At 35.6% G+C, this 19571-nt stretch overlaps 1 protein-coding gene across 1 annotated transcript in view; it reads right to left on the bottom strand.

The window, feature by feature from the left end:
- The window catches only part of gbe1b (glucan (1,4-alpha-), branching enzyme 1b), a 134578-nt gene that overhangs the window by 11444 nt on the left and 103563 nt on the right, over window positions 1-19571 (bottom strand). Inside the window, exons 14-15 of the mRNA XM_084126694.1 lie at window positions 15933-16063; window positions 4393-4510 (exon numbers count right to left, since the gene is read on the bottom strand). Of these exons, the coding sequence (XP_083982820.1) occupies window positions 4393-4510; window positions 15933-16063 (249 nt within the window). The remainder of the gene's footprint in view (window positions 1-4392; window positions 4511-15932; window positions 16064-19571) is intronic.

Raw genomic sequence — 19571 nt, 5'->3', positions numbered from 1 at the left:
CTTTTATGCCAAAAATCATTAGGATATTAAGTAAAGATCATGTTCCATGAAGATATTTTGTAAATTTCCTACCATAAATATATATATAAAAAAATATTTTTGTGAGTGGATGCAGCACAATCGTGAACATAAATGGACAACTTTAAAGGCGATTTTCTCATTGTTTCGATTTTTTTGCATCCTCAGATTCCAGATTTTCAACTAGTCATATCTCAGCCAAATATTGTCCTATCCTAACAAATCTTGCATCAATGGAAATCTTATTTATTCAGCTTTCATGTGACGTATAAATCTCAATTTGAGAAAATTGACCCTTGTGACTGGTTTTGTGGTCCAGGGTCATATATGAGGAACTGTTCACTGAGAGATTCTTTGGGGAGCCAAAAATGGCTCTTCTATGCATGCATGTGAAACCTTAATTTTTAAGAGTGTACAACGATTGACGATCGCATTTACTTACAGGTGTGAGTCTCAAAATGTCCTGTTCACAGACTTCACACAGCAACTTACAGCAGCGTCTCGAAAACTGTCTGTATGAACGTGCAACAAGAGTCAAGCCCTTATCCTCTTACCCACAATGACTAAAGTGATATCAAAGATGGTGACGTCCATAAAACCCTTATCACTTTTGACATGACGAGTCCAATCAAGCTGCGAGTTTATCCGTCCAAATCTTCATTAACCAACAGAAGCGTTTATATCTGGATGGATGCATTTGAGTCGTGCGTTAAGTTAAAGCATTAAATGGCTCAATATATATTCAGACTAATGCATCACTATCAATTTCACAGGGTCAAGTCATATCAGAACCGCAACAAACAGAACATTCATTTTCAAATGCATTGAGGACGGTACAGTACCCTGGTAATCCAGAGTTCTTGCGAGAGCACAAGTTGAATTTGCTCAGCGAGTTACTCTGGTGTCGAATAATGATGCTCATTAAATATGCCCCTCGATCTGAGCTGCACCAATCACATCGGGTTATCTGATATAGGCGGGCCAGAGGCGAGCTAAACAGATGATGACAGCACTGTGACGTCGAAGTCTTTAGTAAACATTGCAAGATGGCTTTGGATGAACACCAGTTGTTTGAAACGGCTTTGGCCGCTACAATGAACGAGTTAGACTTGGCTTTTTATCTAAAAGAGGAACAGAAGACGCCGCTCGAATCGTTCCTTTGCAAGAAGGACGTTTTTGCTGTTTTGCCGACCGGATACGGTAAGAGTCTAATCTACCAGTTAGCTCCGCTGGTAGCTAAGCATATGGGGTTTATTGTTGTGATTGGTCATAGTGTTATCCAATTGGGTGCAGTGAGATTTTAAAATGCATGCTTGGTGCCGCCCCTCGAGCTGGCCGATTTTCATTAGTCGACGCCAGACCATTAATCTTTTAGATTTAGGTCTGGATTTCCAGGCTAAGGGTACAGTACATCTCAAAACAATAGCTCAACACTAAAAACTTGATTTTCTGTAGAAAGTAAGCAGCACTAATAAATAAATATCCAGCACTGATCCTTGACGCTGAATATCAGTGCATAGAAATGATTCAATCATCACCAAGTCATTTTTTTTTTTCAATCATGTATTTAGCTTAGTTCAGCTGCCTTTCTGTCAAAGGCCTTGAGGTTGAAGGATTACAAATTTAAGAATATGTTTTAGATCTGCTGAACCTACTTCCTTACATAACATCACATAAAAAACTGAGGTGAACTATACTGTATTGGGCATTCAAGGTGAACATGAGGGCATCCATTTACTGATTAGATTTAATATAGTTTCCTTTGAAGGGGTTTTGTTAGTCTTTGATCTTCCTACTGAGAGTTGAACTGTGTGAATGTTTACCTAGTCTTAGTTCTCGTGACCATGTGTTGTTTATACAATTTGGGGGGTACCATTATCTCAGTTGAGGGTAATTGCTTCTATTGTCTTTAGATGATTAGATTTAGTGGTCATCTCTAAGGCAGTGTTTAAGGTCAAGACTTTTAAGGACTGTCAGCACCTCTAAGGACTGCCCACTGAATGCCTATAAGATACCATGCAAAGTTACGTTAGTCAGACTGTTGGAAGAACTGCAGCAACGCACAGCGAAGTTCTCAATAAAGAATAACTTCTGTTTGAACGCGATCCCAACGTCTCCTGGTCTTCGATTCTGAGTTTCCTACAAGGTCTCTTCAAACCCTGAGGTTTTCCAGAGTAGATTCAGCACATTTACTAGTCTGAAAATAATACAGTTGATAAATAATGCAGATTTAATAAATGCCTATTACAGTATCTGATCACCTACCAGTATATCAGATAGCACATGACGACTGCTAGCATGAGTAATTTGATACTCACATGTGGGTTTGTTCAGGAGCATTTCACTGGCTGGACCGACTGAACGAACACACCCTTTCACTGAATGAGTCAGTGTTTTGAAACTGAATTAGAGCGACACTGAACAAAACATCTCGTTTGTAAACATGTATGGTGCTTAAACATTTCTTTTAAATAGATATAAAGGCAAATCATAATGAGACTTGATTTGGTTGACTAAGTTAATGAAATAGTTGAGTAGATGATTCAGTGACTCATTCATACATATTGTTATTTTAGTATCATTGAGATATTATATATTATATCCCTATAATAAGTGTTTATATTCTGACCAAGTGGTAAAACTTGTGCTCCACTCTCCTCTCAGATATAAAAACTGCTGACAGTTAATGAAGATTCGATAGACGAACTTGCAATTTATCACTTTAGTTGCTGTGTGAACGGGACATTTCAAGACTCACACTGCAAGTAAATGCGGTTGTCGTCAATCTCAAAAACTGACATTGTGAATGTAGCCCATGTAACATGCAGTAAGAGTCACTTAATGAATCAGTGAATGAATCTGAAGGAATCTGAACTAGTTCAAAAGATTCAAGTCACTGAAATTATTCAAAATTGTGTTTAAGCACCTATACATTTATACACTGTCTTGTGTAATCTTTCTATTCATTGCAGGGAAAAAGCAGCGTGAACCTTCTTAAAAATATCACCTTTTGTTCTCCAAGGAAGAAAATAAGTCAACGAGATGAGGGTGAATATATCAGATTCATGAAATCAGTCCATTAATGTGGTCCCAAGGTGTTACACAACTAAGAAAACAAACATCAGTTATGTACATCTTTAATTTTACACTTTTTACCTCCAAGCTCAAGATTGTTCCACACGCTCTGCTTAACAATTACAAAACTATGTTGACAACAGGACAAGTCAGCAAAACGTAAAGTTTGCTTTTGAATTTTTATGGATCTTATTAAATCGTCGGCAGGCCCTTAGGTGAGGAGACAAGGGAGGCGACAAAGAAAAGAGGAGAAGCGAGGGAGGAATGAAGACTTGCATCACGAGCTACAGCCTGAAACAGGGGTTTTAAATTTCACGCCATGCATTTAATTTCAATAAGGCCTCTGGAAAGAGAATTCACAATATGACTGCTGGAACCCAAGAGATAGAAGAACTTATCTGATGGAGACTTAACTATACTACAGATAGTGTTGCACTTGACTCCCATTTATTACTGCTCTGATAAAGAGCCTAATACATAAAAGTAGCCTCAATAACAGGATGATTATATAGCGACTGCATGGTTTAAGATATGTAGTGCATGCATTACTCTATCAATGCATGGTTGAAAATGTTGTGCATTGCCCTAGTTCAATCACAAACTCTTGTCTTGAACTTCAATGAATGCTCTTTCAGTCTTCAAACAATTTTCAGGAGGAGTTTTGCATGCTAATGCAGGAAAATAAAACAAAAAATTCTTAAAGCTATGATATATGGAAAAAGGAAGTCATTTTTTATATTTTTTGGATGTCTTATGTGTGTCTTACCACCTCAGTATGGTTACTAGTGTAAACTGTCAAATGCACTTTGTGAAAATGCTTGTCTTTCTGGGATATTTTGTGTAAACATAGTAATTTCTTGTATGTAATTGCAAAATATGCAAATTATTTATTTAAGTAGGGTTGATTTACATTTAATTTCGGAATCTTTGCTTGAATACCTGATAATGTACTTCTGTTAGATACATGAACCCTGCTGTTTGCTTCATTTGAAGCTTTTAATTTGATCTAGTGTTTGTAACGAGTTGATTTAATCTTTATTTGATTACTGAACGTTTACTCGGGTAATCAAATGGGAATTTGTTTACTTGTTTTTAATTACTTGGCCAATGTTTACTTAATGAGATATGCTTAAAGGCTACAATTGTTTTAATTTGATTTGTTCATATTTATTTTAAAAAAAATGTCTGTGGTATTAAGGATACTCACATTACACACATTTTTCTGTCTGTGAAAAACAGATTCTGAATGGGCTGGGAATGGTGTATAGTTTATGTTAACAAATAGTATTGTGTGCATACCATCATAGAGTTGGGCCGATCGCTGAATTCCATTGGCTCAGTGAAGAAATCGGTGTTGTGATCCAGTCTGCCATGGCCTCCATACTGGATTTCATCCGAGTCCAGTTTGATTTTGTATCTGGAGCAGAGCGTGTTAAGGAACCAAAGAGGAGATACTGGAGACAGAACTCATTAGAAGGAGAAGATAAATCAGTCACATTACAGTAAAATGTGCTCTAGTTATCAAAATGCTTACACCTGATGGTCTTACAGGGACAAATGAACCTTCTTTTATCATTTATTCAAAGCAAGCATGGTGTCCACTCTGAAGTGTTCTGGATGTGAACAGCTTGTCCACTTTCTTCTTGTCAGAATGCAGAGCAGCGCTGCAAGTCAACAGCACTGATTGCTTTGAGCTCCTCCGAGACAATGACACACATTTGTCCCATATAAAACCGATGAGCCACCACATCAACAATTCCAGGCAGAATTATTTATCCATTTCAAAATATTAATAATGTATTCCATCAAAAAATGTTTCAAACAACACCAATCGTGCACTCACACAATTTCACTCTGTGCTACACTGACTAAATTAAATATTAAAAAAAGTAATTGCCTAGACTCATGACCGGAATAAGAAATATCTTTGACAGAGAGCATAAAAGAATAATGAAGACACATTTTGTGGAAAACTGGAAATCTATTTCATGCTTTTGTGTTTTAGGTTTTGAGTAATACATCCCTAAAAAGCGGACATGCATCTTGAAAATTCAAGCAAGTTCAGGTGCTAAAACTTGCTGAACATCTGGATTGCACCATAGACATCAGACATTAAGTGCATTAATGTTGAAATGATTACCTGTGCTAATTGAAAGCATCCCACAGATGCTGTGGATGGAGCTAAACTTGTATTGAACAATTGTTTAAAGACAACATGAAGCAATATCAACAATATCAAGGGAAAAATAATGTAAGGTTAAAAACTGGTTAATATATCTTTGCCTTGCCAGGGTGTACAAAAGAACATCACAAAAGTGAATGGCAGAGAAAGTTATTGCATTTTGAAAAAAAGATTTCCAAAACCTCTTTGCCCACGAATAACGTGCACTGATGAGTCATGCACAATAAGATTGGGGACATTTATTAAAATAAATAGTAAAAAATAAAGAGTCAATTTCATGTTTTTTTCTATAGTGCTAAAAAAGAATGAAAAGATAAATAAAAAAGACATGGCAGTGACTCTCAAGCAGGGAGAACAAAAAAACTATTATTCATATAATAATCCACGGTTAAATAAACAGTTCTTTATATAATAAAGAATAAATAGATCAATAAATAGGCTTAGTTTTTAAAAAGGGAGTAAAAATGCTTAAATTATTGTGCAAAAGGCAATATAGTTAATAGAAATATTATGCAATATTATATAAAATATAATTCAGGGTTCCCTGACCTTGGCTAACTTCAAATTCAAGGACCTTTCAAGGATTTTCAGGTCCAATACCCACAAATTCAAAGACTTAATGTGGGGACACATTTTAAGTGAGAGCAAGGTTACATCGTGTTACCTTGTAAGATACATTGTTACAGTTTTCATGCGTCAAACACAACTATGCAACTATTTTTTTTTTTTTTTTGCATTTTTTTTTGGCCATATGACAGATCTGATATTCTATTTGTTGTATTTCTGTTTTGCATAAAACTGAAGGATATTCAGTTTTATGCAATATTCAGAAAGCCACAAAATCACTTTCCAGAACATTCTCATTCACAGTTCCATGCTGGTGGAATGCTCTCCTCACCCTCATCCGGAATGCAGAATCCCTGGCAACATTCAAAAGACATCTGAAAACCCATCTCTTCCATGAGCACTTAACCTCATAAAAATAATAATAATAATAATAATAATTTCTTTCCTTTTCCTTTAAATCCTCGCTTACCGGGCTTATGCTACTCTGAACAATGCCTGAACCTCGTATTTTGAGCACTTCTTGCGTTGTTTTTTTCCTCTTCACGATGACTCGCTTAATTTAGTCCTAATTTGTAAGTCGCTTTGGACAAAAGCGTCTGCTAAATGACTAAATGTAAAATGTAAATGTAAATATTCGGTACATCCTATATTGTATTCTAAAATGATCTGATATTAACTTTTGCATGATACCATGAAACGTAGTAGTTTTGTGCGCGCGTGAACATCATGACAACGTACCTCAACACAAAGTACCTCACGCCGGAAACACTTAACGTAACGCATAAATGCGCGTAACTAACGCAAATCAAGCAAGCTAGTATGCATAGGCCACGAAGTATTGGCGAAATAACACATTAGCGGACCGGAGGAAATATGGAATTTTTTCCAGAAAACTTCTTGCACAAAATAAATTCAAGCACTTTCCAGGGCCATGAATGTTTTTTTTGTTTTTTTTTCAGATTCACAAACTTTCCAGGTTTTCAAGGACCCGTGGGAACATTATTATTATTTGCACAACAACAACAATAACAATAACTAAAAGTAAACAGAAATTATTTAAAAACCAAATATTGACAAAACAACAACATACACTGTAAATGATCAGTTGACTTAAAATAATTAAGTAAATAAACTTCATGTGTAATTGAAAAAAGTTATGTGGAATTGTCAAGTACTTAATATCACAATAACTATAATTCTTTCAATTACGCATGACATTTATTTGCTTAATTTTAAGGCAACAGGTTTCCTCACTTTTTTAAGTTAAGGTCAACCGACCACTTTTTTAAGTGTAATAATTTTTTTATTGCTATGTTATCAATCTTTTATTTTTTAGGAAATTTCTGTTTACTTTTGGTACCATGTTGTGTCGTCACTCGATGTTCCACAAAACAGGGTCCTGATGCAAGACCAGTTGAGAACGAATGACTCATGTGGTACCATGCGTCTACAAATCTAGAGAAAACAAAACACAATGCGTTTAGTTTAGTCATGTGGCATGCAAAAAACCCCAGCTCATTTTGCCATGTAAATATACAGTTTCACCTTCAACGTGCAAGTAAACAACTGTATTCCTGTGGCACAAGGAAGGAAATAGACAGAGAAGCTGGAGTCCCCAGTCTCTCCATTCCTGCTCGCTCTCTCTCTCTCTCTCTGTTTACCTCTCAGGGGTTTAAACAGTTGTGAGATGTAACAAACATGCAGACAGGCATCTAATTGGCTGCTTGAATAATCACCTCCTATCCCCATGGGTTAGCGGTGGGTCTTCATGTTATCCTCAAACGCTCTCTTACTCTGCCCTGGAGCTGGAGCACACTTGGCTTTTACTGCCAGCTTGCCGGCTTTGATAGTGATGATTAAAAAGAAGTGTTGCTTGGCGTTATTATTCCTGCTGAGGATGACGACAGATGCCCCCCCGACCCTACTCCCCCATACTCCTATTTGCATTGAATCCTCTCACTGATAGAACAAACTTCCTTTGTTATGGATATTTCGAGAGATGTTATGGGGAAGAGAGTGAGAAAAACAAAATGATCTGATGCCTTCTTTTTTCTCAGAGAGAATAATGGAGGATTCATACAAGTTGCTTATACTGTCAGTTTTTAAACAAAAAGTAAAGCATGCAAGAGCTTAAGTTCTCTTAAAGTGCAGGAAACACCTTACGTTTATGTATTAATTACAGCCCATATAGCTAATGTTCATGCAAAACTGCATCACTACCCCACAGTACTAACTAAGCTAAATGCTAACTAAAAATAAACACTGGTTATATGTATTATATGTGTATAGAACCTTTTGGGAAAACGTGCCTCTACCAACAATTCTGCAAAATTCATTTTCACACATATTATGATTTACAGGGGCAGATTATCAAATAATAAAGACTTGTTTTCACGCGGTTCTTCGCACGAAACTATGATATGACCTCAAAACGCTTTTAACATAGTGCATGGTTTGTAAAATAATACATTTTGACATATGCATCACACAAACAGGTCCATATGTGTGGCTTTTCTGATGTAGTAAACTCGCTCAGTAGCTCATCTGGTACAACATTGCACTTCGAGTGCCAACATTGCACTTTGAGCGCAAAGTTGAAATTACTGACATTTTTAAGTACAATCCACTTGGCTGTTTAAGGCAGCAACTTTTTTTGTGTGTGTGTTAGCAAGAAAACCTAAGATTTGCTTTGTAACTTGAGATTAATGGCCTTATTGATTAAAACTGTGACTTTAAAGTTTCACTAAACTAAATTTTTTTTGTGGCAAATTTTAAAACCAGTCTTCACTTCCTCATCGCAAATAAAGTCTGGTCATTAGCATTTAATCAAGCAGGCTAATTTCATACAAAGGTCCTTCCACATGACTCGTGACAATGTTCCACATTGCATTGAACTCATCAACCAGAGCGTAACACCAAGTTGCACACAGATCAAACGCTGTAACGTGACGCCTGAACTCCAACTTTGACTCTGTTTGCTGCTGACCTTTTGAAGAACAGCCAATGATTAACAGACCATTTCATGATGTATCATTAGAGCAAGTAGACTGAAGGTGTCAAAAGCATTTAGTGACAATCACCCTCTGGGAAATAAACCACTTAGACCTGCCTAGCCTCATCTAGCTAGGAGTGCTTTACTGGTTTTTGAGTGGTTTCGATATTTCATGACAGCCTGGCCAGGCAGGGAGACCATCTTAAACTCCCTTAGACCTGGATTTTCAGTAGGGATTTGGCTGCCTACCATTGGAAATGCATTTCTGAGGCTTTTTGAAACCAATAACGTTATTATCGATGCCAACATTTGATGTTGCGGCTCTGGAGGAAGAGCACCAGAAGCGAGATGTTAGCAAGAAGTGCTGCGTTGCAGAATATCAGTTCCGCCCCCAGTGAATTCACACAGACACACTCTGAGATTCATAAAAAGACGTCTACGGGGAGACGGAGAGAGAAACAGCATACATAAGGCACAGGGATCCTTTAAGAGGAAGTCTACCTTAAGCATTCATGCATTGATCAATACCACCCATTCCCATTAGACAAGCATGACTGTCACCCAGGACCAAAGCGTATGTGACAGGCAGCACAGAAAACAGCGTGCCGGAAGAATACTAAAAGTATGTGTGTGTGCGTAGATGAGTGTGAAAACGAATACACAAGACCCAAAATGGCTAATTCAATGTTCCCTGGCAAGCGTGCCAGTGTAACATCAGTGGCTCTCCTGCTGAAATTGGCAGTTGGAGGCTTTTAGCAATTATGTTTTTTTTGCGCTTACAGATGCTTGTCTCTGAGGCCAGGCAGCTCTGGCGGTGAAGCACTGTAATCAACCAAGCCTTGCTGAACAAAGAGGAGAGCCTGAGATCAAAGTCAATTTGCTCACAGGAGGAAAAACAGCGGACGAGAGGGTGAAACGTGTGCGCGATCATGATTGCGAAGAGGGTCGTGATATAGCGTGTTTCTTGTGTTAGTGGCAGCAGTAATGGCAGCTTGTCCTCCGAGGGGAAAACAGGTCTTGGCACTGGGAGGGATTCTGCGACCACATTTCTTAATGAAGTTTGCACGCGGTGTATCATCTCAGCACCATCTTGTATCCTTTTCTCGTAGTAAACATCGGGCAAACGTCACTGTTCAACGAATAGGCCTGAACTTTTCTGATGCTTAACCTTCATAAAATTGATCGTCAAGAGGTTTCAAAAGCTGTTTTAAAGCCCTGAAATGGTTTTTTTTTTTTTTTTTTTTTACATTACTTGAACTCATCAAAATAATATAATTAATACATTTCTGTCATGACAACTCTCTGGAGATTGGTATGGTAATAGAGATAGACATAGTAATGGTTATGGCAATGTTAATGTATTTGGTCTTGGCGGAATAGATCTTCTACGCTGGTTCTGAAAGTGTGCGACAGCAAACAATGCCAAGTATTTGAATGTTTGAGCTCATTGGCCATTGATGCAAAAGCAGCCAATCAGCTGTGCTATGCAGATAATGACATGATTGCTACCAATACGTTAAAGACCTATTAGCCTAGACCATCTAGAGTTTCATGCCAGAACTAAATGACTAATACATCTAAGTTGATTGTACTCAAAAACTTAAGGCAGCAACTTTTTTTTTTTTTTTGGTGGGGACTTTACATAGTTTAAAACCTTGATTTGTGTGATTATGTAATTTTCTAGCAATACACATAAAATTAATGGACAAAATGCATGAAATAAAGATTGTGTTACCCACAATGGATATCAGGGTTGAAAATGTGGCATATTATGTTCTCCATCAGGCTCGTTAGAGGTGTGTTGAAGGGGAGTGGCATTTCTGAAACTTTCATAGAGACAAGAACTAAACAGAGTGTTACTGACTGAAGAAGAGAGGTGCTGCAACAATGGCAAATATGTGAAAAATAATGTGTTTTCACAGATTCTTATCACAAAAACAGTAAGCAGCACAACCATTTTCAACATTCATAATAATAAGAAATGTTTTTTGAGCAGCAAAGCTGGGGCACTGAAGACTGGATTAATGATGCTGAAAATTCAGCTTTGCCATCAAAGGAATATATTTATTTTAAATTCAAATAATTTTTCACATTGTCACTGTTTTTACTTTATTTTTCAGCCTTGGTGAGCGTAAGAGTCTTCTTTCAAAAACATTAAAAATCCATAACGACCCCAAACCTTTTGTGTGTAAGGAATGCTTCTAATATATCATTCAGTTTCAGATGTGTATGAAGCTTCTGCAATGATTTTTAGCCAGTCATCATTTCAAGAAACTCATAACTCTCAACCATAACATGCCCACGTGACCCAAAGACTGACCCTTCTTACAACACTTTCATCTTCAATAGCGCAGTCGTTCCCCTGAGATCACAGTGTTCTGCCTCATACTATCGAAATGCACTTTTCTCCTTTCCATCCTCTATCAGATTCATTAAGCAGTTTTTGGGGGGAATAAAGTCATCAAGAATCTTTCAGTAGTAAAGCGTGCAGCTGTTTTGCCTGAGGACACGCGAGCTACAGATTCAAGGAGGAATGCTGATATGGTTGAATTATTTAGAGTGGCGTTCAGGTAAATGCCCCTGACAGATAATAGGAGAATGATGACCTGACACAATCACAGACGCCTGATGGCACGCAGCGTATCAAAGACACATCAGGCCTGACAGGAAGTGCACCAAACTGGGATTTGCAATACTCCATCCATCTGAACGGATAAAAGCACCCGAAGAACGCACCCATTGAAAGCAGAGAACCAAAGATTTAGGGAAAAGAAATGCATCGAAGGTTTGAGCTGTTGTCAAAAGCTGATGTCGACAGAATTTTAATGGCTGATGTTTGTGGTGGAGTGCTTAACTCAGGGGAAACTTTGTCTTCCAGTTTGAAAAGAGAGAAAGAGTCTAAGGAACAAAAACGATGCTCATCCTACTGAAAGGACGAGTGACTTTTTAAGGCTTTGAAGTGCTTTGTCTCTTTCTAGACAACAAATGCATGACTACGTCCTCCTCCTGAAGCTTTTTTTGTTTGGCTTATACCTGTAGCTCCACTTGTTTACACAAATATGGGTTTTTTATCTGTCATTATAGACGTGGCGGGAGCTCAAGCCAAGGTGTTTTTCATGTGTAAACAGACAACAACAAAAAAACCTCGCATTTAAACACCTGGTATTGAAGTGTAAACGGGGGCCAATATATTTTGGGCTCCAATTTTTCAAGGATGCATTTGGCCACATCACTAATGCATCATAACCATTCCAGATGACAAAAAACAGCTCAACTGTCATGTGAACTACTCAGCCTTAAAAAAAAAGAAGAAAAAAAAAGAAGTAATTTAGTACATGTAACTTCTCCAGTTTGCCTGATATTACAAAACAATGACAACATTAAGTGGCCAACATGCATTCAACCGAAATTTTGAAATATCATGTTTGTGGTAAAATTCATGGTCACTTGAACAGACATTAAAAACTAAAAGAAACTAAAATTAAAACATAAACATATTATTTAATCATTAATCTTTAAATCAATGATTTAATATTGGTAATGATTCCAGTTATTATTATTATTATGATTATTTAGGGTATTATCTGCAATATAGTGGTGCACTGCTGGCACAAATCATCTTATTTTTGGAACAGTCCAATGAAATAAATATGCCTGATTTGCATGCAATGTCAAAGATCATCTTTTTTTTTTTTACCAACAAGTAAGAGATTCTCCGCAGAAAATAAAACACTGAAATAATAATACAAAGGATGTAAAGTTAAATTATTGATCATTTACTTATTTAATAAACTTGTTTTGTTAAATAATACATAAAAAAACTGGGAATGGCAACAGTCTTCATTATTTATTATTATCATTATTATTAATAAGAGTGTTAGCTGTAAAGTGGCAGAGTTGTGGGCCAAATCAGATATTTTTTTTGTGCAAAAGTCAATTAAAAAAGAGAAAATAAACTTTAATTATAATATTGTGAATGTATTATTATATAATTAATCACTTATTTATTTAATACACTTCTTTGGATAACCAAACAAACAAATAAGACAGATTCTGTTTTCATGTTAATTTGTAATAATACAATTATTAAAATCATTAAATTATTAAAAGTATTATTAATAAATATGCATTATTATTATTCAGGGTATGAGCGGCAATCATCATACCACTATTCTACCCTGATGGATCTACCCATGGTTTATTTTTTTTAGTTTTTATTATTGGTTTATTATTATTCTAGGATTATTATTGTTGGTTTATTATTATTATTTGTTTATTATATTATTTTTATTATTATGATTATTACTATAAACCAATAATACTACTACAACTAATAATAATATTTCAGTGTAGAATAGTGGTACACTATACTATATTGCAGCTAATACCCCAAATAATAATAATAATAACATAATAATAATAATAATTATTATTATTAAGGGCATTATCTGCAATATACTGGTGTTTTGATTGACCAAATCAAAACAGTAAAATGAAATAAATGAACTACAGACAAAGATCAGAGACAATCACAAGGACAGTCATATGGAATTATGGGTAAGGGTCAGGATGGTGTTGAATGTAACATTACTACCCAGTGTAAAAGGGTCCAGGGAAGCATCACTGTGAACACACCACCCCCTAAACCTACAAAACATACAAGAGCCTTATTCTCCTTCTCATCGTAACATACAGTGACTTTGCCCCGACTCATCTGATACAGTCTAGCAGAAGACTGTGAGATTTATGGATGCATAAGCACAGATGTATGTGTGCGAGATGCTTTAATGAAAAAGCACTCTGGACTTGTTGGGTCAGGCTTGTTTACCTCTTGTGAAACAGAAAGGCACTTTCATCTGTCTTCTGCTCTAATTGGACGCTCCACTTCAACTCTCATCGCTCGAGCACGGATACCATGCCGACACACAAACACGCTGGTACACACACACACACACTGTAATGTGTGGCAAATTCTCCTGCGTGTTTATAATGACAGCTATTTCTGCAGCTCCTCAGCTGTTTGCATCTGAAAGCTGGTTTCTGCAGTTTCACAGCGGCACGGATGCAGATAACCCCGCTGTACACAATCAAACATTTCAATGAACCTCATTTACTCTCCCTCATGTCACTGCAAATTCAAATCGTGGCCATTTTGGCCATTTTGTCACACAAAAGCTTTTGTGTGCTACTAAGAATACTCCTAGTAGCTGCAAAGAAGAACATCACAATTAAAAAGCTTCAGAAAATGCCTCGGACATTTGAGGGATGGTTACGGACCATGAGGGAGATTCATGTTATGGAAAAAATAATGCACAGCTTAAGACTACAAATGACTCTGGGTGAGATGTGGTGTTAATGTTTTTGAGCACATATTTTTCTGCATTATAATTTACTTTGGGTCAAAAGCTATTGCATGGCCTTGCAAGTCATACGGACCACTTTTATGGTGCTTTTTGACCAGTATAATATTCAATATTCAAAATGATTTTGAGTTTTTGAGTTGAATATTCAATATTCAAAATGAACGAGGATGAGCAAACAATAACAGTATTTTACCATAACAGTTGTTAATAATTAGTGTTATTTTGGTATTAGCTATATTATAGTATTTATAAAGATTTTGAATTTTTATATTTGTTGTTTACATTGTAATTTTGGTTTAGATTTTAACAATTTTGTTATGTGCTTTGTCATTTTTGTTAGTTTTTAAACATTACACTTAGCTCTAATTTACATTTAATATATATACATATATATACTTTTTATTTTTTGTTTAAGCTTTTTAAGTTTCAGTTTTTCATCTAGTACTTGTTTTTCATCATTTTTCAGGTTTATTTAAATTAATGAAGCATAGCTGTTATGAAATTTGTGCTATTTTGGTATTTTTTATATTATAGTATTACTTTATATTTTGAATTAATTTTTATTTGTACATTTGTAGTTTACATTGTAATTTTAGTATAAGATTAAGCAATTTTGTTATGTGCTCTGTCATATATATGTATTTTTTTTAAAGATTTATATTTAGCTTTAATTTATTTTTATTTCAGTTTTAGTAATTTTAGTAGCCTACTTTCTAATTTCCGTTTATGCTTTTTAAGTTTCAGTTTTTCATTATTTTTCAGCTTTATTTCAATTAATTTTGTTATGGAACCTACAATTATTCATGCTATTTTGGTATTATTTATACTATAGCATTTATTCATATTTTGAATATATTTACAGTTTACACTGTAATTTTAGTTTAAATTTTAGCGATTTTCTTATATGCGTTGTGATATTTTTTTTAATATTTGTATTTAGCTTCATTTTTATTCCAGTTTTAGAAATTTTATTATGTTTTGTCGTATTTATTCGGTTTTAATATTTCTATTTAGCCTTAATTTATTTATTTCAGTTATTTTCTAATTTTCATTCAAGTTTTTTTTTTTTTTTTTTTTAATTTTCATCTAGTATTTGTTTTTCATTTTATATCACCTTTATTTCAATGAATGTAATTAATTGTTATGTAATTTTACAATAACAGCTGTTTATAAGTAGTGTTATTTTGGTATTGTTTATATGATATTATAGTATTTATTAATATTTTGAATTACATTTTATTTTTAGATTTGTAGTGTACACAGTAATTTTAGTTTAAGTTTTAGTAAATTTGTTATGCAATAATATATATATTATAGTTGTTATGCAATTTTTATTAATTTTTGAATATTTCTACCTTAGCTTTAATTTTTTTATTCTTAGCTTTATTTAAAATTTTTATTTTAGTACTTTCAAATTTTCGTTTAAGTTTTTTTCATCTAATTTTTATATTTAATTTTAATTATTAAAATGAAATAACATTACCTTAACAGCTGTTTATAACTAGTTTTATTTTGGTAACTATTACAATACTAGTTTTTAGATGTGTAGTTTACATTACAATTTTTGTTTTAGTTATTTTGTTATGTTTGTTATGTATTTTTAATATTTCTTTTAAGTTTTAGTTTTATTTTAGTTCAGAAATACTCAGTTTGAGCCCTACAACAGACTTCCCAGCAGCATCTGCGTCCTGAGTGAGCATTACAGCATGAAGAGCTCAGCAGAAGTGAAGGATACTTCCCCGCCGGCCCCGCAGCGACTCTATAGTTGCTGTAGCTGTTGGTCGGGTGGAAGTTGAAGATGAAGATGACGTTAGCCCTCTCGAAGACTATCACCTTGTCTCCCTCGTGCTTGGCGCTGACGTAAGCCTATAGAGAGAGAGAGACCGAGATCAAAGATTAAGCAGTGGGATTGCATGAGATTTGTGTGCTTTTAATCACACATTCTGTATCTCAGCCTATGCATGTTTGATCTTTAGCAGTAACGTTACGGCTCCTATCTGTACGGATATTGCTGAAAATCCCACAACTTTTAATGCCCTGTGTATGAACTCATTGCTAATCATTCCCGATGTTATTAAACCGCTCTTCTGTAAGATGGATGGTCTTACAGGAAGTCTCTCGTTGCACTGAACTTTCATAGTATGCAAGAAGTTAAGATAAAAAGATGACCTTTTTTTGGATAAAAAAAGAACAGATTAAATAAAAGATAAAAAAAACTATTAAAGAAGAGACAATAAAAATAGAAAATGATAATAAATAAAATGTATTACACTTATTTACCATTCATTTATTGTTTATGTATATGAAAAAACATGTATATATTATTCATAATGTATAAAATAATATATAAATAAAATATATTACATATTACAACCCTTAAGTTATTATAATAAATCAATCAATAAAATTGTTGATTAGTTAATAATGTTAATTAGTGCAAAATAAATATTTCTAAGAGAACAACATTGGGAATGACTCTTAAAAGGAAAAGGAAAGTAAGCGTAAAAATAAAAATAAACATTTAGGTATTTTTCCTTTGTGATTTATTATTTGAAATCATTATTTATAAATAAAAGTCTTACAGAAAGTAAAATTTTTAAGTATGCAATAAGCTTCATTTTGCTAAAGGATAACAGATTAAATACAAGATAAAACCAATTAAAGAATGTATTACACTTCACCAGTCATTTATCATTTATGTATGTATATCTAATAAACAGACAAACAAATAAATACATAAATAGAATAAAAAAAACTTTAGGAATGACACATTCTTTGTGTTAAATTCAAATTAAACATTTATGTATTTTTGCTTTATGACTTATTATTTTTAAGTAGTGTTTATTTCTAATTGTACCGTATATTGGAGATTTGGTGGCCCAGATCCGCTTATTTTTGCAACCATATAATTTCACATAAAATAAACATCGAAAATATTTCCCTTCTAATATAGAAAAATATTTTCAAAGGATTCCTTCCACTGAAGATCTTTCTCCTGCAAAACACAGACCCGTCAAACTTCTCAAACTCCAAACTTTTGAAGAGCAGATTTTTTTTTATTCAACTGAAATCCAGAGATGACACTCTAGGGGCAAAACTCCAGCTGTCAGCGGCAGACGACTGCGAATGATTCAGCTGCTGGTTTCCAGCAGAAATACCAGTCTGTAATGTGCCATTAACAGAGATTATCAATGTCACTCTGCCCCGCTATTTTTGGTGGCCCAGACCGTCAGTCAATTTGGGATATGAGTTCGAAAGAGAGATAAGAAACCCTCGTATTGAACAGATAGGAGATCCAGATGAAGGGAGCAAGAATAGTTAGTTTTACTCAGGATTCATTTGCATTAAGGATGCTTGGTCAGGACCTCTCGACATCACATTTTACCACCCAAGGGTCATTGATGCACGAGGATAATGAAGGCTATCCTGTCTGGTTTGAGCCAACAGAAGGTCTACTGTGCAACAAGTCACACAAAATATTAAAGATTTATAAGGTTATGGGAGAAATGTGTCACAACACACAGTGCATTGCACACAGACCAAAAGTCCTCTGTGTGCGCTGTTTACCTGGGGAAGTGATGACAGCAGAATGCACTGTGGGAAGACGATAAGCCGGTGGAGGGAGTGTGATGATCTGGTCAATGTTCTGCTGGGAAACCCTGGGTTCGGCCATTCATGAGGACATAAGTTTGACAATTGCCACCTACCTAAACATTGTTGCAGAGCAGGTACAGCCCTTCATGACAATGGTGTCACTGGTGGAAGTGGCTCTTTCAGCCGGATAAAGCTCCTGCCACACTGCACACATTCTTCAGGAATGGTTTGAGGAACATGATAAAGAGTTCAAGGTGTTGCACTGGCCTCCAAATTCCCCAGATCTCAATCCAGTTAAAGTCCAACTGAAATCAAAATTTACCCTATTTACTTTGTTAGCGCATATTACTAGTCTTGTGGTGAAAAATTAATCCGTGCAAGTTAATACACAGAAAAAAATGGTTTGCCGTCGTAATCTTTAATCAAAGTCTGAAAAGTTACTTCCGGTCTGGAATGGCGTTCCTTCTCTGATGACGTAGGTTTGACGGCTTGGTTTGGGAAACGCTTAACCACTCCCCTCAAACCGTAAGTCTGCTATGAGCAAGAGATGGAGAGGAGGAGCGCTAGAGTAAAACCCTGCCCTCTGTTCAATATTCTGTTTCACTGGGAAATACGTCACAACACTGGAGAAAAGTCGTTTGCAACTTCCGGTTCACGTGGACTTTAAGCCTTTGTGGGATGTGCTGGACCAACAAGATCAATCCACAGCGGCTCCACCTCACAACATACGGGACTTGAAGGATCTGTTGCTAATGTCTTGGTGCCAGATACAGACACACGACACCTTCAGGGGTCTTGTAGAGTCCATTCCTCTGCGAGTCGGAGCTGTTTTATTATGACGATAAAATTCCCATGCTCATCGTGTCTGTGCATGACGCCAAAGGTTTCTCATTAAAAGCAATGGAGTACCCTGCACGTCGAAAAATGTCGCTAAAGGGTGCGTTAAGAGTGACGCCAAGGTGTCCTGACCAAGCGTCCATATGTGACGAGTTGGGAATGAGAACGTGTTGTATTTTCTGCAGCATTCATACTTAGCTTATGCTCCATAAAGTCCACATCACAAATGACCTGAATTACTTTAAAGATTAATTAGAGAATGTTATAAAGAATGTAAAACAAACCCCAGTATTGAATGTAACCTTCACATTTCTGTCTATACATGCCAGTGTCTTTATTTGGTTTTAAAATGTGCAGTAACCAATAGTGTCAGCCACATATTTGTATCATCTCATTTATGAAAAACAGTCATTACTGCTGGTCAGTCCTACAAAACTACCTTTCATTTTTCATAATGTGGATTTAACCACATAAATCTAGCACAAAACATGCTTCTAGCAAATTCACTATAACTCATTTGCAAATTACAAGGATCGAAGGAAGGATACATGTAATTCCAGTAGCCAGTCCTCATTCTTTGCAACAGTAACATGAGTCTTGCATTTTGGAGGAGTTTACTGTAAATAGTCTCGATCTGAGGGGTTATATTTTCATCGACATGGCTGGCACAAAAGCGGATCTTTTGAAGTAGACATATGAGTAAGGAGGTGAGGCAATGCTCTTCATTGTCATGATATACTGGCGCCAAACTGGTGCACAGGAGATAATGTGTATTATGGAGTGCTGGAACTATATCCCTTAGTGCATACACAATCAGCTTTAGTGTTTTAATAGAGTTTCCCGTCATGCCTGGTCTCATTTCATAGCTAAAAGTATGCTTACGAATAAGGTGTTCTCAAAGGAGGGACACGAGTGTCCTATAAAAGTGTAAGAATCACAGGTA

This window comes from Abramis brama (genome assembly GCF_963993115.1).
Source record: "Abramis brama genome assembly, chromosome: 10".
NCBI lineage: Eukaryota > Metazoa > Chordata > Actinopteri > Cypriniformes > Leuciscidae > Abramis > Abramis brama.
This window is presented reverse-complemented; position numbering and strand designations above follow the sequence as displayed.